The 25846-nt window shown below is 38.9% G+C and overlaps 1 protein-coding gene across 16 annotated transcripts in view; it reads left to right on the forward strand.

Annotated features, from left to right (window-relative positions):
• The window catches only part of KDM6A (lysine demethylase 6A), a 167942-nt gene that overhangs the window by 16765 nt on the left and 125331 nt on the right, over positions 1-25846 (forward strand). For all 16 annotated transcript variants that reach the window (XM_075033585.1, XM_075033587.1, XM_075033588.1 and 13 more), the window contains exon 3: positions 22766-22874. In XM_075033585.1, the coding sequence (XP_074889686.1) occupies positions 22766-22874 (109 nt within the window). The remainder of the gene's footprint in view (positions 1-22765; positions 22875-25846) is intronic.

Genomic DNA, 25846 nt, shown 5'->3' on the forward strand with positions numbered 1-25846 from the left:
GCTGTTTGTTATCTCAAATGACCTGAACAACTATGTAATGTTGTACTGTACCATGATTGTGCAGGATTCGACTCTGGTTAGGATGGAATATTCTCTCGATGAAAACTATTCTGAAGTGATAGCTTTTAAGGAAATAAACATTTTTCAGAGCCATTGCTTTTTGTCCTTAATAAAAGGTGTATCACAAGTTATATAAGTTCTTCACTCAGTTGCAACTGCTGTACCAATGTAGATTTTAATTATAAGCCAGTATGTTCTTCCTTGTTTTTAACTTGGTTAGGACAAAACATTGGAAAATAACACTTTGTGGATTAAATCTGTACTGTAGGGGGAATGACTAGTGTTACTCAGATGGCAGGCAGAAGAACATTATTAAACAATAGATACATTAAGATGATGCAACATTTATGTAACCTCATATTGCTCATTAAATTGGTAATTCATTTAAGTAGAACAGATTCATACTTTGTTTAGAAACTAAAGGACAGACACTAAATGAGTAGGGCAGGTACTATGATACTGCCTCTCCTTCCACAGTCGGATAAGGGAATTTAATTTAATTGCTACTTCTGAATAATTTTGGCTCTTAGTGTAAAGGTGAGTTGTATTACTCCTTGAAATACACGTTAAAAATGAAATGTTGGGTTTTCTTCCTTCATGTATATCAAAATCTTGGCATTTGATTATCCCTTTGGTTGGAACTCTTGCTTTGCATGTAGAACTTAAAGGAAAATTTCTTTAGCTTTGGAGAAGGGATACCTCTTTGGAGTCATTATTGCACAGCACTTGCTCAGGGGATTGAGCTGAAATGAGAGGTAAAATTTCCATTGCCAGGTGGTGTTGGATGCAGAAAAGTGCCTATGAAGTTGCACTTGCACATCTGTATGAAGTTGTAGCTCTGTATAAGTCGTCTTGTCTTTGGCTGGTTAGAAACAGTTAAAGCTCCATTGCTTCTGTAATTTTGGCCTCCTAACCTCTCCAGCAAGTTAACAGATTCATTTTTTTTTTTATGTTTGTCCCCCCATGGTTCCCCCCTTCCCCCTGCAGCATTTCTAGCTCTGCTCATTTTAAATTCTGCATGCAGCTAGCCCCATGTCATGTAAGTGTTGTGATGTGTCCGTCATAAGTTTGCATGTAGTGATATGAAGGGATGAGGGGGCGAAATACTCATTAATTTTAGAAAAATTAGTTTCAAGCAGTGTTTATGTTCAGTATTACTAATTAAATTCTCCACCTTTCCTTAAGTCTACTACTATGCTTTGCAACTAATGCACGAATAAATATGCAAAAAGAACCTAATTAATTGTGGTAATAGCACTTTTTAATATACACATATATTTTAGAATGATCCTCAGTAGTTTTCTCTTGGATGCTATCATGCAAGTATTTAGTGTTTTATTTCTGTGCATGTAGCCTGCATTCTCTGTGGGGAAATATCTTCGGTATCAGCTACTTTTATGGAGGCAGTATGTAAAAGCCTTCAGTTTTTGACAAGTAGTATGTCTGAACTCTTAGAGGTCTGAGTTGTGTTGTGTTCTCAGTGAATGAAATGTTGAGACCTCATACCCTGTAAGCATATCTGAACCACTACAAAAGCTTTGTAGATAATGGTTACCCAGAACTTTCTTCAGTGAGCTGAATTTAACTGCCCTGTGAGACTTTGTCATGTGTAACAGGTGTAGGCCTTGGAAGTAGTTTTACATTTACTTTCCGGAAGGAAAAATAACAAAAAGTGTGTGATTGGAATGGGAGGAGGGAAGAAAGGGCAGATGGATAAAAGCAGGCTGTGGTTAGTGGGAAGATTTCTAACGTAGGAAAGAGTAAGTAGCCAAATAGTGCTTCTGGAGGCATCTCAACAAAGTAGAGAAGACAGCCCAGGTATGCAGTGAGTCGGAGGTAGCATATAGCTTGGGCCACATAATTAAATCAGGAAGTTACATGCTTATCTTCTCTCATGTTTAAAACTACTGTAACCAGTGGAAGGAGGATCTCCCAAGATTTTGGAAAGCAGCCCACATTCAGAACATAAATGTCCCCATTGATCATGCAATCTAAATATAGGCCTCTGAAATATGAAAAGTTTTGCTTCCATCAGGCTATATGGTAGGTGAGGGAAAGGAGATCACAGGATGGAGAAGGCTTGCAATGCTAAACTTGGGTTAAGAAGTACACCTTATAGTGGCTTTTTTTTTTTGGTCTTAAGTGGCGCTAAGTTGCAAACCTCTTATTGTAGCAGAGTGATATGTGATATTTGCCTTACCTGCAAGCCTGTATGTCAGATATAAACCGACCAGTTAGTTGCATCTGGAACATGGTAGGTAGTAGGTGAGTGCCAGTGGTTGTAAATGAGTCCTGGAAATGAATGAAAGACAAGCCCAGCTTTTTGGGGGAGAAGTTTTGAATGCACAACCCACAAGTCTTTTAAACTATAACAGAGCTTTCAGGATGGGGGAGGGATATTTGAGAATTGCACAGTATCCTTTAGCTAGGGACCGCTTTGCCATATGCAGTCCCCCTGGAACACAACTACTCAGATTGCTGTAGTAAGAGAAAGGAGTATTTCTTTTGTCCTCCCCTTCCCTGCAAATTCAGTGTTAACAGCACAAAATTTTGGTTTATGCAGTGAACTTTGTTCTGTGGTAGCTTGTGTCCTTCCAGACTGGTCTAGCAAGACTTTTAAAACCAGGGAGTGAAGTTGTCGTGCCTGTGGACATAATTTTCACTCTGACTTCCATGAGTGACACTCCCTCTTTTCAGGTCTGTAATGTGCATGTGCTCATTTTGCCACTGCAACTGAAGTGGAGCTGCCTGTGGCATTCTTATGGCTCAGTTCTTAGGCTGCTTTCCAGAAAGACTCAGCTCTGCTTTTTTCTAAACTTGTTTTTTTCCCAAACCTGATGATCTACCTCTCTACACCAACTTTGAGATTTGCATGTCATCCTTGTCTTATGCAACTGCTGATGGTCATAGTGGCTTAGGTGTCCCTGAGCCTTCCTCCTGCCTGTACCAGGCAGTGCTAAATAAATCATAGTGGTTTTCTTAAGGCACAGAAGTGTTCTTTCATTTGATTGTGCTAGCAGTCAGGCTCATGACATTTCTCAAGAAAAAGTCTTTCTGCATTGCATCACTCCTAACGTAACAATTCATACTTTTTTGCTTAATACCTTGACTGTAGAGTACAGCTACCCCTGATGCAGCTAGAGTACTAACAGCTGCTTCCCTGTGACTGTTGTCAGATCTTTGTGGACAGAACTGTGGTTGTATGTATTTCCTGTTTTCAGGACGCTGTTTAGTTGCTCTGAGCCTTCTGGAAGGCCTCACACAAGATTCCACTTGCTAACAAACTATGTGTTAAATTTTATTGACAAAGGTCTTTTCACTTAGTACTTTTATACTTAGCATGTCACCCTGAAAACCTGTTTCATCAACCTAGAGCTACAGTTCCTATTTAAAAGGTATATTACATTTTCAGATAAACTGTACAAAAATAGTGATAGTGATACCACTATCTGTAGCTTTCACTATAGTCACACAGCTATAGCTTTAGACAATGATAGCTTTTTCATAGTGAAAGCAAGTAGTAGGACACCAATACTGAAAATAACACTTTTCAAATTTTAAAATACTATGCCAGATTTAGACTTGGGCTGGTGAAAATGGGTAATAAGTTTGCTGTTTGATTCTTGAGTCCTGAACAAAAATGACAGCAGAATCCAACTGTAATGCTGCATTTTGCTGGATCTGTTTCTTCTTTCACGATTTGCTTCTGATCTTGTTGGTAACATTTCTGTTTTGGAAAGAAAAATGGGTATTCGTTGGCTTTATGAGAACTAAGTACATTTCAAAATAATAGGTGACAGTGGCTGTTTGTATGTATTTTGGAAAAAAGACTAAGTCTGAGCTAGAAGCCTACTAACTAGATAAATGATGCAGCAGAAAGCAAATTGTATGCTACCCATTTAAATGTGTGTGGGGGAACATCTTTGGAAAAAAAAATGCTGTGAACAATTACTTGGAACATACTGCTTTTGGAGAACTTGAGATGGTAATTTAGCATTATAAAACTTTTAAAAATACCCTTTCTAATGTAACTGCCATGATTCCCCAATGCCTGTTTTTCTTGCAGCATCTTACTGATCGCTCTTGAGGTCAGAGAGCTGTTCATTCTTTTGGTATGTCGTGGTTTAACCCCAGCCAGCAACTAAGCAGCTGCTCTATCACTCCCCCTTAGATAGACAGGGGAGAGAAAATATATCGAAAGGCTCGCACGTCGAGATAAGGACAGGAGAGATCACTCACCAATTACCGTCATGGGCAAACCAGACTTGACTTGGGGAAATTAATTTAAGTTATTGCCAATCAGATCAGAGTAGGGTAATGAGAAACAAAACCAAATCTCAGAACACCTTCCCCGCACCCTTCCCTTCTTCCCAGGCACAGCTTCACTCTCGGATTCTCTACATAGCCCCTCCAGTGGCACAGGGGCATGGGGAATGGGGGTTGCAGTCAGTTCATCACACGTCTCTGCTGTTCCTTCCTCCTCAGGGGCAGGACTCATCACACTCTTCCCCTGCTCCAGCGTGGGGTCCCTCTCATGGGAGACAGTCTTCCACGAACTTCTCCAACGTGAGTCCTTCCCACGGGCTGCAGTTCTTCACAAACTGCTCTGGTGTGGGTCCCATTCATGGGCTGCAGTCCTTCAGGCACAGACTGCTCCAGCATGGGTCCCCACAGGGTCACAAGACCTGCCAGAAAACCTGCTCCAGCGCGGGCTTCCCACGGGGTCACAGCCTCCTTTGGGCATCCACCTGCTCCGGCGTGGGGTCCTCCGGGGTCTGCAGTGTGGAGATCTGCTCCACCATGGACCTCCCTGGGCTGCAGGGGGACAGCCTGCCTCACCAGGGACTTCCCCACGGGCTGCAGGGGAATCTCTGCTCCGGCGCCTGGAGCACCTCCTCCCCCTCCTTCTTCACTGACCTGGGGGTCTGCAGGGCTGTTTCTCTTACATGTTCTCACTCCTCTCTCCAGCTGCCATTTCTGTCTGTCCCAGCAACTTTTTTTCCCTTCTTACAAATGTTATCACAGAGGCATTACCACTATCGCTGATGGGCTTGGCCTTGGCCGGCGGCGGGTCCATCTTGGAGCCGCCTGGCATTGGCCCTGTCGGACACAGGGGAAGCTTCCAGCAGCTTGTCACAGAAGCCACCCCTGCAGCCCCCCAATACCAAAACCTTGCAACACAAACCCAATACAGGTACTATGCTATGGGTGGCAATGCATGTTGGGCATGAGACATCAAAATTTATTTAAAACGTGATATCCAGTCTCATTTCTGTTGGTGTTTGATGGGGGGATGTCGTTATGTTTGTTACCTGTTTAAATGGTTTGTTAACAGAAAGTTATGAATAACCTTTTTTTTTTTTTTCTTCAAGACCATTTTAATCTTAATTTTCTACATAAAGTTTTGGAAGCATATCACAGAACACATAATGTTACTGACTTTTTGTGACCATTCTTACTCTTTTACTCTGTCATTTTTCTTTTCTGGGGAGTTGCGAAACTGAAACTTTTGACAAGTGAGTTTTGAAAAGCAGTTACCTTTGTGTAAAGGAAAGCTAGTTTGTATGAGGATGGGAAACTTCAATTTTTACGTTAGGTGATACTGACATACCTGCACTGTTAGTACTTGTCTTGTTAGAGTAATGCTGAAACTAAAGCCAAAATATAATCTGAAAGACCATAATAGGTAGGTTTGGTTCTTAATAAATTAAATATATCTGCTAAAAATTGCATTCCTTCATTAATTAAAATTTAAAATTGAGATGCTCTGGAGAGTATCCAAGCACTGAATCTCACATGTATTTATGTTGTTGAAGCTGGCCAGATTTCAAATACTGTCTGTGGGTTTTGGGTCTGTAGTTACACTCTCCACTTACAGACAGTGTGTTTGCCTCCTGTCTGGACAGTAGAGATGCTGTAGTTCAAAACCTTAAGCAGTTAGTTCAGTCTTTTACCCAAGCTTTCTTAAATACTTTTATCCAGAAGTGCCTCAAGGGCATAAGCCCTTTGTTTCACAGTTTAGCTCTTTATAGTAAGTAATTGGTATTGGTCTGTCACACTGTTAGAAATTGCTTTCAGAAATCCTGTGCAGAGTCTTCTAGAGAGAACACAAAAGAATACATAGGTTTACATGAGAGTTTTTGGCTGGTTTTGAAGCCTATCCCTTCATATTGCAGGCAGGTATGTCACAGATACATAGATATGTGTACTGTCATTATGTTCATGAAAATTGCTGTCTTAAAAGTGATAAAGGAGTATTTAAAAATGCTCTTTTGCCTCTAGTGTTTTCATTCAAATACTATGCAAGTTCCTAATTTTCTGATTCTTCAAATCCTTTTTTTAATTTTCAGTCTAAAATTACACACATTTGTCTGTCAGTGCTGTTGTTAGGCTAAAATAGCTCTTCTCTTTCACTGGTTTTGTCCTGTTGGTCCTTGTAGAAAATAGTTATACTAGCTTTTGATTTGCTAAGCTAAATGATCTGAGCTGATTTGACTTCCTTTTGCAAGAGAGACTTTTCTTCTTTCCTCTTATCCCTGCAGTTCTCTTCTGAATTTATCTTTTCTGAACACGGAAACTATATGGAATGCTGCAGATCAAATCTGCTGAGATGGTATTATATTTCTGCTTTTAGAACAGGTTGCTCCCAGTCCCTCCTACTGCAAGAGCTTGGGAGCATCAACTGAAACTACCAGGAAGCAAATTCAGAACAAATATAAGATGGTTCCTTCCAGTTAATCTGTGGATGCTGCACTAGACTGACTATTGGTCTGACGTATCATGGTCATCTTATTTTATCTTTGTTGGAAATTTATCCTTTGTTGAACTCCAGAACTGTGTATGCTTCTTTTATCTGCTTTATGTTGGCAGCATATACTCATCTTGGTTTGTTGCCTCATAATCCAATAATAAATGTACTTGAGGGGTTTTTGAGTAGTTTAAATAAGCATGTTGCGGAGTTCAGGGTCTTATATGGCTGTGTAATGTTTTACTACTACATGCCTCCTAGATCTACTTGAAAAAAATCCATCTGTGGCATGCTGATGGGTGTGTTTTCAAGTTGTAATAGCCTCACCTCATTTATAGTTGATAGACCTAAAATAATATTGTAAATTCAGTCCAAAGGCCAATATCGTATCATTGCAAATTATGGAGATAATGATAGGCTACCACCAGTAAGTATACTTAAAAGGTGAACTACTGTAATATTATGTTGAATTTTGTCCTGCTTGGACACTATTAAATACCTGTGAAAATGGATTTTAGGTAGAGCTTGGCCTGACTCGCAGGAAAAATGAAAGCATGTAAGCATGTTGAACTGTATGTGAAACAAGTACAGGAGACTGTGATTCAGAGTCTCAAATCTCATTTCATTACTACACAGAAGGAATAAATTTTGACAAATTTATTTACAACTGCTGCACGTTGTGCATCATAACTGTACTGTGAAGTGTTGCGGTGATAAGGAGAATGGTGTTGAGGTTATGCTCCTTTTAGTCTGCCTGGGTGTGAGAGGAACTAGCATAAAGTTAGCAGCCAAGTCTTTATATCTGGAGAGGCAGGGAAATAAAATTAACAAGAGCTGCAAACTTGATTTTAATATTCCACAAAGACTTTCAGTTTTTCAAGTTATCCCGTAGCAAAAAAAGTCTCAAATGTATTTTCAGTATACTGTATTTTTGTTCTTCTTAGCATTAATTAAGAGTCAGCTCTGTGTGGTTTGTCCTGCTAGCCTGCAAATAGGCTAATAAAATATTTAAATCTTATGCCTACAACTTGTAACACTTACTTCAAATGTGCTTTCCCCTGTCTCTGCTCTGATTCTAGGACTCCTTGTCATTTCCTTGGCTTACTTGCATGCCTCCTGGTTCTGCTTTTTCTGCAGGGCTGGGCCTTACTGTCTTCAGCTGTCAAAGACTCCACTTAAGGAGCTCTTGCACCTGCTCAGCATGTGGAGAGGAAGGAACTAGATGATCTTTAAGGTCCCTTCCAACCCAGGCCATTCTATGATTCTAAGGAGCAACAGATAAGAGAGGAAGCCCCCTGTCTGCTACACTGGCTAGGAGAGCTTGTTCTGCCATAGCTATTTGGTACTAATTGGCCAAGAAGTTGAAAGCAGTTGCAGCCTTTCCATGTGCTGAACAGCAGCACAGACCTCACTAGTTAGGAGTTTTTCCCTGTAAACCACATGCACCTCATGAGATGCCAGTTCTCCATCTGTGGCCTAAAGACAACATAAATAATCTCCCTTGGAAGTGCAAGTGTTATTCACATTTCCAAGCTTAAGCATAAAGTTTACACACCTCCTGTTGCTTGCATAGGACAGGCGCCAGGTGGTCCAGAATGATGGGGTTTGCTTTATTTTGGATATAAATAAACCTGTTACTGCAGAAAGCTATGAAAAATGAACCTTTTGTACTACAGTTGACACATTAAAGTAAAGGGATTAAAAAGATTGACATTTGGGACTGACTTGCATGATACACTTAGCCTTTTATGATTACTTGAAAATGTCTTTAATTTAAATTTGATGCATTTAAAAATGTTTTTAAACTCTCTCACCTTTGTATTTTTTCATCCTCCCCAAACATTCTCTACAGAGGGCTAATCACTTGTTCTCTGAGTGACTGGCAAGATTGAAGTGATTTTTATGTAGAGATGTATATTGGCTTTGTGTGGCAAGGTTTTGGTAGCGGGGGAGGGGGGAGGCAGTTACAGGGGTGGCTTCTGTGAGAAGCTGCTGGCAGCTTCCCCTGTGTCCGACAGAGCCAATGCCAGGCGGCTCCAAGATGGACCCGCCGCCGGCCAAGGCCAAGCCCATCAGCGATAGTGGTAATGCCTCTGTGATAACATTTTTAAGAAGGAAAAAAAAGTTGCTGGGACAGACAGAAAAGGCAGCTGGAGAGAGGATTGAGAACATGTAAGAGAAACAGCCCTGCAGACCCCCAGGTCAGTGAAGAAGGACGGGGAGGAGATGCTCCAGGCGCCAGAGCAGAGATTCCCCTGCAGCCCGTGGGGAAGTCCCTGGTGAGGCAGGCTGTCCCCCTGCAGTCCACAGAGGTCTATGGTGGAGCAGATCTCCACCTGCATCCCGGGGAGAGAGGACCCCATGGTGGAGCAGGTGGATGCCTGAAGGAGGCTGTGACCCCGTGGGAAGCCTGTGCTGGAGCAGGCTCCTGGCAGGACTTGTGACCCTGTGTGGGACCCATGCTGGAGCCGTGTGCTCCTGAAGGACTGCAGCCCGTGGAAGGGACCCACACCGGAGCAGTTTGTGAAGAACTGCAGCCCGTGGGAAGGACCCATGTTGGAGAAGTTCGTGGAAGACTGTCTCCCGTGGGAGGGACCCCATGCTGGAGCAGGGGAAGAGTGTGATGAGTCCTGCCCCTGAGAAGGATGAAGCGGCAGAAATAACATGTGATGAACTGACCGTAAACCCCATTCCCCGTCCGCCACTGTGGAGGGGTAGGTAGAGAATCTGAGAGTGAAGCTGTGCCTGGGAAGAAGGGAGGGGTGGAGGGAAGGTGTTCTGAGATTTGGGTTTGTTTCTCAGTACCCTATTCTGGTTGATTGGTAATAAATTGAGTTAATTTTCCCCAAGCTGAGTCTGTTTTGCCCATGATGGTAATTGGTGAGTGATCTCTCCTGTCCTTATCTCGACCCACGAGCCCTTTGTTATATTTTCTGTCCCCTGTCCAGCTGAGGAGGGAGGAGTGATAGAACGGCTTTGGTGGGCACCTGGCGTCCAGCCAGGGTCAGCCCCCCACAGGATGCTGTGTATTGGGTGAGTAATACTGGGGAGGCTGTTGCGCTGCCAGATGGAGAAGGGATGGAATGATAATGCAGTGAAGAAGGTGCTGTCTTCCAGGGCTTGAGTAAATTGTGATCTGTCTACATTCCTTCTCTGCCATTCCCCCTGATGAAGGTTTCGTCTCTCACTTGCATGTTCCTTCTTGCTCACTCCTCTATTCTGTGTGAGCTTTCATTTGCTGCTTCTGTGGCTGTGCCCAATGTGCTCTTTAGAACTTTATTCAGTATCTGACTGTTGTGCTTGGTTCATAGATTTTTGTTTTGTTTTGCTGTTTTCCTTGTTTCCTCTCTAGGGGAATTGCTTGTTCCTGGTGACATACTGTTTTGACAGGGATTTTTCTATAGTGTTTGGTGGGGGTTTTATGTATATTAATGAAGGCGAATGTAAAAGCGTGTGCACCTTTCCACATACCCTGTGTTGATGACATACTTTTCCTAATAACGATGGGACCAGTACTTGAAAAAATAGTGTTTTGTGGAAATAAGCTTTTCTTGCATTGTGAAGTGTTCTTGTTGACTGCAGTTCTCACACTGGTATATTCTGGCATTTTAAAGATCTTCTATGATCAGGCCATTGAGTGCTTTGAAGGTGAATTTAACCTTTAAACAAAGATTACATTAGTGACAGTGTAATGGGAGACATGGGTATGCCCCATTCATCCAAAACCTTAAAAAGGAAGACAGTCAACTTTTTTAGTGTTGAAGAACTGTCTTTTTAATGAAAAACTCGAGTGGCTTCATGCCCTGGGTCACTATGTTGCTGCATTTTTGCAGCCTCAAGTTGGCTGCATTTTGGAAACTATATTGCCTGTAAAACTGCTGAAGTTCCTTCTAAGGTTTTGTGTTAATGTATACATGAAATTGATGATATCTGCCACTGTAAACAATATAGGATTTGATCCTTCACCTGAAGGCCTGAGTCATTGCAGCTTCAGTTGAAGAGTCAGATACTTAACTTACCAGAACACCTTATCTTCTGTGGAGTGAATCCTGTGGAGTACGGCACGTTCATGAAAAATAAAAGCTTCTTAACAAATGTCTGAAATGTATATAACTCAGTTATTTCTATAATTTCATTTTAAATGCAGCCCTACAGTAATCTATCAAAAAGAGATCTTTAAAGGTATTTGGTGTTTGAATCCCATACACATGGTAGTTTATGAATGGTGCCAACAGCCTTTGAACTTCCTGATGTTAAACGCCGTACTGCACATCTGTTCTTTTGGAATACTTTGTCCCATTTCAGATCTCTGGTGATGGAGTTTGCACCTCTGTGGTTTTATAAAATGCTTTCTGACAGTTTGATTGTTTAAAGATGTTTGAATTTTCTCTCTGGTTCTGAGAGGCAAGCAGTTTTTTTAGTGCTTAGAGATACTGATTTAGTCACTCTTGAAAGGTAGTTACGGGTGCAACACAAGATGAATGCCAGGTTAAAGATTTGGGTTCCATAGAGTGGAATTCCATTTACCATTGCACAATTTTTAACTTTCAGTCTACAAATAGACATTTTTTAAGAAATAAATGGCTGTTAGCTATTTCCTGTGAAGTTTGGGACTGGCAAATGTAATCAACAGTGTAAGGGCAGTGAATTGTGTGTAAGCTTTTTTTTTTGCCTTTTTTTGTTTTTAAATCTGAGAAGTTTAGCTGGCTTAGAGGATTGGCCTTTGAACATAGGTATGTTGGAGTTGTATAGTGCTTTTCCTAAAGTGTAGTGACTAATTTTTGAGCCAGTTTTGTGATAAACTCATAAAATTCTATAGTTAATGATGGCTTGAAGGTGAGAATGCTATTTTTGGATTTCCAGTTATTTCTTAATTTTTAACCTATGCTGTTAAAATTGAAATCTAATCCGACTTTAACAATTTTTGTTTGTTTTATTGTTTTTAAATTAGAGTTACATATTAAGGAGTTAGGTGTGACTGGATGTAGAAGCCCATGTTATTGAGCACTGTTGTATGTATGGTTTGAATTGGTGGCTTCTTGTCCACAAGTATTGGAGTATTGTGCATTATGTAGTCAGAGTATGTTGTAACTGAAAGTTAGGTCCAACAGAAGGGCATATTGTACCTTTTCCAGCTGGGCATGGTGGAAAAGAGTATTTGCAAATCGTTTTCTTGGAAGGAATAGCAGCATGATGGAATTGAGAAGAACTTGTAGTTTAGGCTATGTTTGCTAGTGTTCAGCCAAGACAGATGGTAGTGTGGCCCCAAACTCCTCAGCACCTTCCTCTAATGGATTGCATTCTTCTTTATCCAGTTGTTTGTTTGTTTTAAATCACAAAATCACCTTGTCTACCCAGGGTCATACTGTAGTTGTGGGTGGGGAAAGGATAGGTGAACTGAGTTCTCCATGTTTAGGTGAAAACTTAGTCTCTGTCATTCTGCCTCTGTCCTGCTGTGAATCATATTGGTGACTTTTGGCTTTAAGGTGAGGTTGACTCTGGAATCTCATATTTAAGGCACTTGCTATGAGTATGGGCAACTCAAATTGAAATGTTTGTTTCAAATTAGGCCAAGCCCTGAATCCTCATCTTTTGTATCCTAAATGAATGTCCTTATTAGAGGCTTTTAATGTGTTTCTTTTGTGTGATTTTTTTTTTTTTTTTTATTTTTTTTTTTTTTGTGTGTGTGTGTGTGCATTCCCCCCCACCCCGGCAATAGAATTGTTTTCTGACCTGCTGTACTTACCAGGAGCTGTGTCCTCTGAAGTAGGGCTCTGTCTTCTGGTTCAGTAGTATCCCTGAAAATACACAGAGAGATGTGGAGAATTGACATTAAGCTTGATACATGCATGTTTTTCCAATTGGTATTTGTCAAGGTCCATCTCTATATTGGATGTCAAATTTGATAGGGCTTGGGAAGCATTTCAAGAAGAAGGTCTTCTATGTAGCTCCAGGGGAATGTTAATGAAAACAGTCTGTGTTGACAACCTGCATGGCTATTTACCCTGCAGCTACGGGATTCTTCAGGATGTGTTGCCTGTGAAAATTCAGTTCAAAGTTTTGCTTATCAGAAGATTCTGCTGGCCAGTTGCTGAGCAATGTTTGAGTGTAATGCCATTTTACTTGGTGTTTTGTGCATATTATGATGCAAATGCATACTAGTAGCTAAAATAATTTGGACTTGCACTTTATAGTGCATAAATACCAATTTTGAAATCTATATGAATGTACACCCCGCACCTGTTATTGCTAAATAGCACAAGTAGACATCATTCATTTCCTAGAATGAGGTACACCAGCTTTTCCATTCAGAACTGGTACTGATCATTAGTTGTGTGACTGTATCTAGAGGACTGTATTCCTTTTATTTTCTCATTGCAATTTTTTTTCGTTCAGACTGCCGCGTGAGGTGGGAAAGGTTAGGGATAAGGCTGGGTGTTTGCAGGCAGTAGCCGAGAAGAGCTACAGCTCTTGATGGGAATTATTGCAGCGGTCTTCAAGGTGTTTAGTGGGCATAAAGTTCTTCTCCAAAACATCTTTCTATGCAAGCTGGTTTTCGTGCACATTTGGTTATGTTCCAGTGTTGCTCACTTCTATACGTGAGCGGCATTCCCATTGTCTAAGCATAATTAAGCAGCCACAAGAGGAGTATATATGAATGACAATGGAAAAAGGAACATGATACGTGGAGTGGTACATGTACGTGAGATTTCAGTGATGTGACGGAAAATCTTTGTGGGTCATCCTCCTGCTATGCTGGCTTCTTTAGAAGTACCGGCATTCTGAGACTTTGAAGTAATGGTATTTCAGTATTTGAAAACAGGTTCCTTCCATTTAAATGTGTTTTTTGTTTTTGTTTTTGTTTTTTTTTTATCCTTTGTGTCTTAATGTACCTTTACCAATTTTATGTCTCCTGTGGTGCTGAAAACTCCATACTTCCCACCCTATTATTAGCATTAGTTTTTACACTTTCTTTGTAAACGGCTCCTGACCTATTTTCATCTCCATTCTTCTTAAATAAATCTTCTTTTCCTTATATTTTCAGGCTAAGCTACCAACAATGTTTATTTCTGAAAACCAGGCCACCTCTGGCGCTTGAACCCTTTTGGAACTGAAATTTAGACTGTGCAGGTTCAGCAGAGCAGAGCAGTTAGTGGTAGTTTTTTAATATTTTACAGTAGTTGCTCTTCTATATTACCTTGTATTCAAACAACAGCACAGAAAATCTTTCAACTTAGTCTGAAGCTAAGTATTTTCACAAATATATATTTGTTGTGTCAGTCTTTGTAGACTTTTTCTTATGCATATGTAGGTACATTGTTCTCTGTTTTAATACTTCTTTTTCAAGCTTCTTTATTCATTGCCATCTTTATGCTTGGTAGCTGATAGTCATTGTTACATTTTCAAAGACTTGTGTCCGGATCAGGAGATCTTTGCATAAATAACAGTTATTCAGATTTAAAGTTTGGGGTTTTTTCTTTGGTAAAACAGGCAGCTATTGATGCAGATGCTGGCTTTAATTGGTCTTTTTTTTTTTTTTCTTTCTGTGTTGATTTTAATTGTATTTCTGAAGTTATTTACCCAATGAAATTGAGAACAGCTGTTTGTTTGATGTATGATATCTTACTGAAATCTATATGAAAATCTGTAGCCTCCTAGATACAACTGGTTTAACATTTTCAAAAAAAGGTAAATTTATCTTTCAAAGTTAACTGTCTAAATGTTCTGAAGAATGACATGCTTGCACCTCAGTTGTGATATTCTATGTTGGTATAGTTAAGAATTGCTAGAATAAAACGGATTTAGTAGTCTTAAATCTTAGTGTGTGGCAAACTATTCATTAGCTCTAGAACAATTGCTAAATTAAGGTACTGCAATTCTACTTGAAATAGAATTAATATGGTAAAAATAACAAAAAAAATTCCTATGTTCTTAGATAAAAATCAGCCATTTCAATTGCCTGTGAAAAATCTACTGTTACTTTAAAAAAAAAAGTTTGGTTTTTTTGTTTTTTTGTTTTGTTTTGTTTTTTAAGAATAGCTGGAGGATTTGGAATGGTGAAATTCCATACAAAATTTGTCATTATCTCCTGAGTCTTCTGATTATGAAATGTGTTCAGTGACAGAAGAGAACATTCTGTTTGCTGATAGTTTAGAATTTGTTTTAATTTTCTGTATAACGTCAGTGTGTCTGTATATACATGCACATCTATATTTGTAATTGTATCATACTGTATTTAAAAGAAGTAAAGGCGGGGTTGCATCCTAAAGGTGATCTCAGAATTAATGGAGAGTTTTGTACTACCTTAATTCCAGTCAACAAATTTTTCATCAAAATGCAGTTGGTTAGGGACACTGTCGGCTGAAAACGAGAGAAGCCTACACTATTCAGTTCACATCTGTCTGACAGAAAACACTTGTAAAGAATGTCTTACAGTTGATAATAAGTGTTCTTTATTCAGTGGTGGCAAGTTCGGTTTTTTTCCCCTTCTGCTAAAATGTCACTTTTCTCCATTTATCATTGGTTTGCATATATTTTATTTTGTATTCTGTTCTACAGTTCTGTGCCTTTTGTGAAGCAGTATCCCTCATTTTTCAATGGTAATTGGCTTCAGGAAGAATTATTTCCAAGTTACTAGTGTCTCCTGTTTTCCGTCTGATCGTAGCATTTGTTTTGGTGATACTAATTCTCCACAGTAGGTTTTGAAATTGTTAATTTTTTTTATTTTACTGTTTGTTTCTTATGGCAACAGTATGCTTCTTTCACTCCAGTCTCCAGAACATTTTTTATTTGTGTTGTTTACCTTTCAGTTAGTTTTTGTGTTAATTTTCACTTGTAAACTTAGCAACCTTGACCTTACTTCTGCTGTTTGCTGCTTCATTTCCTCTCTTTTACTTCTAGGTTATACTGAAGATGTAACAAATATTTCTTTCAAATGATGCCTATGGTAGATAAGTCCTAGACCATAGTAGTGTATTTTAAAGAAAGTGTTATCAAGCTATGCGTGTAGCTAATGTGTGCAACTGCTTTTCTTTGTTGCTTGCACTGTTTATTCTTGTGTCCTGTTTCATGAAGCAGTAATCACAGAAAAATATATAGGCCAAAATTGATGATACATTTCTTGAGAAATGCATGAGGAGGATCAGTTTCGATTGTTCTATGCTACTTATTGTCCCTGAAATAAGGACTTTGTTCATAAATATTATTAGCAGATTAGAGTAACTTCCAGACATTCCAATATACCATAGAAATTTTACAAGAACAAAGGTACTGAAGAGCCTGGTTCACGTTTTTCCTTCTTGAGGCCTAAGTCTCTTGGGGCGCGAACATGTTTGTGTCCAGTATGCTGTACTCCTAACACTCTTCTTGAGGCTTTTATATAATCATAGAATCCTAGCATGGTTTGGGTTGGAAGGGACCTTAAAGATCATCTAGTTCCAACCCCCCTGCCATGGTCAGGGACACCTTCCACTAGACCAGGTTGCTCAAAGCCCCATCCAACCTGGCCTGGAACACTGCCAGGGATGGGGCATCCACAGCCTCTCTGGGCAACCTATTCCAGTGCCTCACCACCCTCCCAGTAAAGAACTTCTTCCTTACATCTAATCTAAATCTACCCTCTTTCAGTTTAAAGCCATTACCCCTTGTCCTATCGCTACATGCCCTTACAAAAAGTCCTTCTCCAGCTTTTCTGTAGGCCCCCCACCCCGACTCTCTCAGCCTGTCCTCATAGGAGAGGTGCTCCAGCCCGCTGATCATCTTCATGGCCTTCCTCTGGACTTGCTCCAACAGGTCCATGTCCTTCTTATGTTGGGGTCCCCAGAGCTGAACACAGTACTGCAGGTGGGGTCTACGAGAGTGGAGTAGAGGGGGAGAATCAGCTCCCTCGACCTGCTGGTCACGCTTCTTTTGATGCAGCCCAGGATACGGTTGGCTTTCTGGGCTGCAAGTGCACGTTGCTGGGTCATACTCAGTTTTTCATCCACTAATACCCCCAAGTCCTTCTCCCCAGGGCTGCTCTCAATCCACTCATTGCCCAAAATATAGTCCACATATGAAACACAAGGAAAGTAAACTTGTGCTAAGTTGAGAGAGACATTTTATAACACAGTACGAGCTTCATAAAGAGAGAGAGCATATAAAGAAGCTTTGAAAGCTGTAGTGGAAATTGATACTGAGTAAGCAAGTGAGGGAAGTTAAAGAGTATTGTGCCATCCATACATAATACAAGAGCCTTCAGTGGAGGATCTGCTGAATTAATATAGGTTATCTTCTATCAAATATGAATTGTATGCTTTTCTCTGCAGAAGTAACTGAGATGTTAAGTCATCTATCTACAGCCCAGGAGGTGGTGTTTATCCAGCCAGTCACTGATGGGGGGGGAATAATTAATTTCTGAAGAATTCAGGCTAGTCTTTTTCTGTCCTTGCTTAGCTGAAGCGAGCCTTGTTCACATGTCTGTTGTTGCAGAGCAGGAGCTAGAACTGAATCAGGAGGTTTTCGGGATGGTAGTTGTTGTCATTGTTATTAGAAAATCATGTGTGCATTTTGATGAATTGTGACGTGGAGAAAGGAATGGAAGAGAAGCCTTTCAGAACATCCTCTTTTGATACTGAGGTGAGGAGAATGAGCCCAGCACATACATAAACTTCTGCTCTCCTGGTCTGTAGATATCCCTCAGACTGACTGGTTGTAGATAGTGTGATCATCACTTCAGTGTCCAGCACTGTCTGTGTAATTACTTTCTTTTCCAGAAGGCTAAATTATCCCTTAAGAGCTAATTAACATTTCATTTCTAAGCATTAGTGTAGTATATATTTCATTTGTGAAGAGCCCACTGATGTGTCTGTTCAAATTTTTTCACATGGAAATTTTTTCATGCTTCTGGTTCACATTACCTGCTCGCAGAGCCCATCCATTCAGGTTATTGCTTCTAGAGAAACAAGAAAAAGGAAGCAGGAACTGTTTGTTTGTCCCCCTGCCCTGCCCCAAATGGAAGGCTTATCTACATCCACAGTAGTGTTTTCTATTGTGAGCTTTAAGGTTCTGTGAACACCTTGAGGCTTTGAATTTGTCATTTTACACTATGTTGGCTGCATTAGAACACTTTTTTTTTTCTTGAACAGTTAATTCATTACCCAGTAAAATTCAAATATTTCTTTCACTGTACATTACTGCCCAGGTGTTGCCATGCTAACAATTTATATTGCTAGCTTTTTGGTTTTCTGTAGTTGTCAGTGTTTTTTCTGTGTTTTAAGTAAAAATTTGCTGACTCAGTGCACTCCTCCGTTTTTCATATTGTTAAAATATTAAAGAATTAATAATTAACATTTTGTCATGTTTGGCCATTTAGTCCCTCTACTTTCATCTCTAGTCAATCACACTTGTCACGAGTAAGAAATGATATAATTACATCATCTTCTTTAGAAACTATTCAAAACAGCTGTATTGTTTTTTTTTCTTTTTAGTGCAATTGTTTAACGGTAATTTGAATTTGTGCTGTAAAATACAAATAAGCAACCAGGGATGATGGTAATTTTTTTCTTCACATTAGTTGAAGTAGAGATAATACTGTCCTTCCTTCTCCTTTATGAAGTACAGCTGTAATATGTACCACTGACTTTTGTATGCAATATTTACAAATCTGGTTTTACCTGTTGGATTTTTTGTTTGTTTTGTTATAGTATATTCCTAACCCTAGGGTCTTTTCTTCATGAAAAGACATCATGTTAATAATAGCCAAAACTGGCATTTGCTTTATCATGTTGTTTTTGTTTGGTTTGAGGTTTTTTTTGGGGGTGGGGTGGGGTGGTAATTTTTTCTGACAACAGAGGGAAAAATATTCCTGTTACTTTCCCTTTCAAATAATAACTAGTGAACATACATGGATTTGGTAGTGCATTTTTAGATGATAGTGGAATTATTTTTTCCTTTTGTGACACACATGAATGTTTTGCTGGCTTTTTCTAAGTTGACAAATACACTAAGCCTTTTTCTTCCTCATTATATTGTATTTAAACATGTCCTAAGAATTGGTGGTTGAATTTGTGAAATCAGAAAGCCGCCAGTCATGAACTATGATGTCATAAGAGGGGGTTTGTAACTGGCACGTCACTAGTGCTGACCATAGTGTATTACTTAAGTTTGCTTTTAATCAAGCAGGTGGCAAACAACATGAGTATTGGGTTTGGGTTTTGTTTTGTTTTGTTTTTTTAAAATCATATAAACCACCTTCTTTTCGTGCAGCCACTCCTGTATTTGTTCCCTGCTTCTGCTCTGGTTGCCAAGCTGCGAAGCAGCTGTGGGTGATTATTTTGCCAAGTTCCTAAATTCTTCAGGTTTCCCTTTTATCTTAGTGCAGCCTTGAACAAAGGGAAGGAAGGGTACGATGTTGTGTAGCCATCTTCCGTTTTGTTTCAGGGTCTTTCTCTTTCTTGGTAATTTGTCAATACTAACAGTTCTCAAGGCTGGCTCCATTGAGTGCACTTATAAATCCATACAATGTGGAGAAAACCTGAGGGGTTTTTAAGTTGCTTAAAATTCTTAGAGTCTCAGGGTGATTTAAATTGGTTGCACAAGTGGTGCCAGAGATGGCCTTTGCAGTTACAGATCTACTGAAATGAGATATTTTGATTATTCCTTCAGAGAAACTGTACACAGATACATGTAGTTGTGACTTCCCTCTTTGAAATGCTTTGCATCTGTTCATTCAACTAAGAGACAGATTCTTACCTGTGCAGAAAAATACTTCTTCCTTTCTAAAGATGTTTGTGGAGGGGTTTGATGGGGAAGAAAGTTTCTTGACCAAAGGTGGATAAATCAGTTTGTCTAGATGAAGCTCCTCTGGCTACTAGGAAGAACAAGAGCCATGCACTGACCAGTCTGCTCGTCCTCCAGAGACTCGGAGGTTGACTTTAGTGTTCCTGCTGAGGAAGTAAAGCTTGCTCTTACTTTCTGTTTCATTTTGTTAGAATGTGCTAGAAAAATTTTAAAAATTCGTATGAAAGAACCTTCACAATTTAAGCTTGCATAAATATAAGTGTTTTCCTGATAATGTTGCAAATAGGTTAGAGATCAACTGAGAGGGTGTACTTCATGGTGTGGTTGAATTGCTCTTACAGTAACCATTAACTGTAAGTTAACGGTTACTTAAAGGGGAAGTTCTGTTTTGCAGCTCTGGTGTCCTACGCCTTGCCTTGTGCCGGTGTGTTAGTAAGATGGCTTAGCAGTGTCTTCAAAGTGTATTCTAAGGCAAAGGGAAAATCTGCCTTGTTGAGAATTGATCTGTGTGAAAGACTTGGGCATGGCTTTTTGTATCCCTACTATATATATATAGTGCTTCAGGTACTCTTTTAATGAGGATTTACTTAAAAAGGGGCTGGGGAAGTGTTAATGGTCCCCCAATGCTTAGCTGTTTACGTGAATGTGATTTATAATTTCTTTGAACATACTGTATAGGAAGATCCTGTTATATTTGTTCATAGAATTCAGTTCCCTTTAAATACCTGTAGCCATCTAATTAAGGAAATAAACTATTCTAACTTCCTCTCCAACAGTTTTTGTAAGCTACCTGTTGTGGTAGCCGTTTCTATATGCTCTGAACAGTGACTGAATTGTAGAAGACAAAATACTAATTTAAGAAAATTTCATAGTGTGAATATTGTCTTCAGCAGCTGCAGCAGGTATTGCATATCATCAGAAAATGGAAGGCCTGTCTGCAGATTAATCTGTGACAGTTACATCAGGGGCACCAGCAAGAACTGTGTTACGATTCATACAAATTCAGAGATGAGACCAAAAAGTGGGGAGAAGAAGCAAGGCATAAAAATGAAGATTCTGCATTAAAACATTTGCAGATTGGAATAGGCTCAGTGGATGAGCCTGAATATTGAGAATCGGTTCACACACGCATAGTTATTTTAGGAAGCTCACTTTGGACTTTTGTGCTTTGCTTCTGATTCCAGGGATCCTATTCTTTAGATGGAGAGTTGGCTGACTCCAAGAGGTATTCATGGTGTGGTGGAAATAAAATTAAAGGAGTAGTAGCTTTGATTAACTGTCAACAGAATTCCGGTCCTTCCAGTGCAGTTTGCTAAGGCAAAAGTTGCAGAATGAATGAAAATTCTGCAGTAGTTCTTTGATGTAGAGGCAGATACACATCTCAATTTAATGTTCTCAGAACGTGGCCAAATAGCTACAGTTTGAAATACCTAATTTAAATGATTTTATTAAATCGTTTAATACCACACATACACCTAATAGATTTAATATAGGTGTTACACATTTTGCTGCAGTTTTGCAGCAGCATAGCTTTGGTTTCATCCATTAGAACTTTATTTCTGAAAACGGCCATGAAACAAGGCTATTCTGTACTTGGAGGTAGGTGAAAGCATACGAATACGTCTCAGGCTTGGGATACAAACCAAGACCAGACCCGCTTGTCTGGTCACATACATGACTTTGTGTCCATTGAGTACAGCAAGGCCTATCTTATTATGGCTTACCATTTAAGAAAATAATTTTAAAACTAGCATAGCAAGGTAAAAATGGCAAATTAAAATACAGATTAGATCAGTAATTTGGATTCTCCACAGGTGTTTTTTTAGCTGTTTAACGTTTCCTCATTTTCTTGTTGGCATTTCTCATTTCGATGATTAATACAAGTGTACACGAAGTAAATCACAAATATGGGCAAGACTACTAATTTAGTATTTGGATTGATCTTTTTTCCCCTTTTGAATTTCCAGTTTTAATAAAATAACTTAACGAAGCTCATAATTTCAGATTAAGTATTGCGGTAACGAAGCTTATAATTTCAGATTAAGGTCTTTGATTACTGTACTATATTAAAATTAAGCACTTGATAATTGAAACCAAATTTGAAAAATAGTCAAACCATGATTTTGGTGAAAGTCATGGATTAACCAGCTGGAATTAGAATTCGTTGGAAATCTGTCAACCTTCTGAGAACTGTAATTTCTACTGCTGGTGCAAAGGACCTTCCCTCCCATTTAAGTTTATCCAGCTACTTCATTTTAATGGCTAGTATGTTCAGAATCAAGAAACTGGAAGTTCAAAAAGTTGGAAACCTATTTATTCATTCATTCATTCCCGAAGCGTAAACAGGGTCATGAGGTAAGAATATAAGACATTAAAGATCACAACTATTGCGATGAATAGAAGGTATCAGTTCAGTTTATTAAAACTGTGTGTTTGCAGCGCAGAACATACTTTGATCGTGTGTGCTGCTTAAAAAACTTCTAGGGCAACTTTTCTTAAAGTAAATGTCTCTTCTTATTGGATTCATATTCCTAACTTTAGCTTTACTTAGTCTACAGTAACTGTGTAGAAAGCAGAAGGTAGTAAACTGCATTTTATGACATGAAAGAGATAAGTGAAAAGAATCAGATCTTGGGAAATACATGCTAAGGTATTAAATTGCCTAAGCAAGCATGCTGAGGTAGCATATTCGTCACTTTAGCAAAAACTAGTGAAACAACTGGGAGAATGAAATGTGAATCCTTTAGAAAAAGAAAACACAGAATGAGCATAAAATCAGAGAGGTTTCTTGCCGATTGGAAAGAATAAATAAAATCAATCTTTTTGCATTCTCCCTTTTTTTTTTTTTTTTTAAAGTTAAAAATCATGTCTGTTACAGGTTTGTTTTGTATTCGGGAAATTGAATGTTTCTGGAGTCCACAAATAAACCAGAGAAAACTTTTATTGTTCATTTGCTATCAATTTGCATTAGAATCCGTGAACTTCCAAATCTGTTCCGTCTCAAATATTACATTTCTTTGAAAAGTAATGCTGACTACAAGTTACTGAGAGTGTTCATAGACTTCTTACCTTGCAGAGTAACAAGAAACTTTGTTATTTCTCAGAAAATGTGCAGAAAATTTAATACTTGCCTTAGTTGAATACAGAATTTTGAAAACCTTGTATTTCTTTTCCCAGGCTGTTCGCTGCTATGAATCGCTAATTTTGAAAGCTGAAGGAAAGGTCGAGTCTGATTTCTTTTGTCAGTTAGGTCACTTCAACCTCTTATTGGAAGATTATCCAAAAGGTAAGGTTTTTCAGTACTTCTGATAAATGTCATTGGGGGATTGTCGTTTGATGTAGGTGACACAACAGAATGAAAAACATTTGGATAACTCACTGTTTCCTCCGTTTGTACTGTATTTCAAAGCCCTTAACAGAGTAAGACTGATGATGTCTTTACGAAAACAGTTGTATTCTAACTTCCCGTTCTTTTGTTTTTTGGTTGTGTTTGTTTTTTTTTTTTTTCTTATGAGTATGAAGTTTATTTGGTTTATACAGTAGTACCACACTGCCTACTTCATTATTCTGGTTCATTATTACATGACTGTACAAAGAGTTCAAGCCATGCCTCTGAAGGTTTCCTGTGGGGGGTGGGAGACATAGGTGCAGAGCCTGAAAGCCTGTCTTAGTGCTTTCACGTATGTCCACAATCTCAACAGGTAAGGCTAGGCTGAAAGTGTTAATTCAACAGCAAAAATGCTGCACTTAAGGTGTGTTTCAAGTTCTGTTTTAAATACTGAGTGGAAGAATGGGTGTAGGGACTTTTGGGGGAAGGAGTGTGTGTGTGTGTGTGGAGGGGGGGTGTCTGGGTTTTGTTTTTTTTTTTTTTTTAGCTCTCTGCTTCGTCAATCTTTGAAATTACTTAAATGTTTTTTGCCATCATTGCAGCCAGTGAACACAGAACCTTATGTACTCTTGTGCTTTGTTGCTTGCGGGTCAGTAGAGTGCTTTTTTGGTTGTGGTGTGGATTCTGAAAGATACTCTGCTGCGTTGCTGAACGAGACGTAGGGCTAAATATTCAGCTTGCCTGTTTCTGCTTCATGTCACGCTGGGTATCAGGCCCAGTGTCTGATAGCTGCCTCCCTTCCAGTCATTATGGGAGGTATGGAAGAGTAGAGAGCTGTTTTGGATCTTACTCTACCTAGCTGATTAGAACAGATCAGAATATTTAATTTTTTCCATGGGATGTCTTTTTTCATTGTTGTTGGGTTTTAGTTTTAATATGACTGCAGTTCTGTTTCACCTTGTGTAAGGAAACAAACACCACCCCCATTGTGAAAATGTATACTCCCACACCCCTTTTTCCAAACACACAAAAATTCTGGTTTACAATTACCTTGGGATGTAGAAATAGGGAAATGAATTATAACTGATAGTAGTTCAAAAGCACTGCTTAGTGATTCAGGCTAGCTGTGGACCATTTCATAACAGTGTGTCTACGTGTCCACTTGTTCACTATGTCTAATATAAAACAGCGTCAGTTAGGGTTCTTGGAAACCTACCTCACCTTCATTTTTTAGGTGACAAATGTTTAGATTTGATATTACTAGGGAGGAATCTGCAGCTACCTAAATTCAGTGTGTAAATTCAGAAGGCTTTGAGTGGTAGAGGCATCTGTCTCTTTCTGTTGAATATATGGGGAGTTTAGGGACCTTAATACCAACAACTTGTACCAACATCTTAGGAACCTACGACTTGTACCTACATCTGGTGTAGCATAACCACTGGTGTTTCCAGTTCTAGAGACATGGGAAAACCTGGAGGGAATGTGGCAATATGCTGGCTATAGAATTTCCTGAAGAACTGTCTGATACCATGTTTTTATTTTACTTTTATTTTATTTTTTAAAGAAAATTCAACCACCCCCTCTGCAAACAACTTAGTATTGTTTCTGATTAGCCTAATGCAACTTGGTATGATGTAAGTGCAGTATGGCTTATTGGATATATTTTACTTAGCAAAGACAGCACAGGATTGTGGGCTGAACAGTATTAACTCTACTGTTGAGTTGATAACAGTTAAGAACGACAGGACTATATGTTGCTATGGATCAGAGGTGAGGTTTACTGATCGGGGGTCTGCTTTGTACTGTGTATATAGTTTTAAGAACAAGCATAAAAAATACAAATGATGGTTGAAAATACCAGTGTTCCAGAACTGTAAACAAGCATGAGCAGAACTGTGTGGGAAGAAGTATTTAGGCATTAAAAACCTGAATTAAAATACTTAGTATTTTCTTAGATGCCTGTTTAAAGTCACACCTCAAATCATGAAAGAAGTCTCAAGAAGTGAAAAAACCTTGTTAGTAACGAAGTATAAAAAAAAAATACGGTGTATCTGTGTTTTCAAAAATGGGATAGTAGTGAAAATAATACTGGAGGAATTTTAATTGATAGGAAGAGGGAAGCTAAAGGGTTTTTTTATTAAGTGAGGGACACATGTTCTTATTCACAACAGTTGTTGAACTCCAGTACTAAAGACTGTAAAGGTATTATGCAGGACGCAAAAAGGCATAAGTGTTCTGCAATTAATTTACTACTGTTACTTGAAAGAAGTAGAATGCTGGTGCATTGCATTATAAATTTAAAGTAAAAATAAATTTTACACCATTCTATAAATTCTGTTACTTTTAATTATCATACATTCTAATTGCAATTATAGTTAAATTTTAAATGCTTGGGAACTGAAAAGCAAAGGAAGTTCAGAAATGTTTTGATCTCACTAATGTATATTTTATCCAATTTTTAAGTCCTGAAGTTTCAGAAGTGTAAAATGCTGAAGCAGGATGATCTTCAGAACTATAAATCTGCCTAGTCTGAAGTTAGTCTTCGACAAAGTTGTGGAGAAGTTGATGTATTTAATAAATACGATATAATTAATAAAATATCACAAGATAGCAGCATGACTAATGCTGCACAACTTTTTTTTACTTGGAAGCCTATTATTTATTTAGTTAAATATCTTTAATAAATGTGTACACCTTTGTATATAATGTAGAAAGGTGTGTCTATTAAAGGCAAATGTTACAATGTTCTTTGTTTAAAAATGCTTGCAGTATAGTTTGTGTGAAGCAGAACAAAATTGTTAGTTGATTGCAGAAGTATGATCAGTGATCAAGATGAAGCAATTTTTGGTTGATAGAGACCTGTTAGGTTTCATCTGGTTTGATCTGTCTCATTTTTTCACAAATACGCTGACAAACATGGATCATTCAGC

Source organism: Buteo buteo, chromosome 8 (genome assembly GCF_964188355.1).
Source record: "Buteo buteo chromosome 8, bButBut1.hap1.1, whole genome shotgun sequence".
In the NCBI taxonomy this organism is placed as follows: domain Eukaryota; kingdom Metazoa; phylum Chordata; class Aves; order Accipitriformes; family Accipitridae; genus Buteo; species Buteo buteo.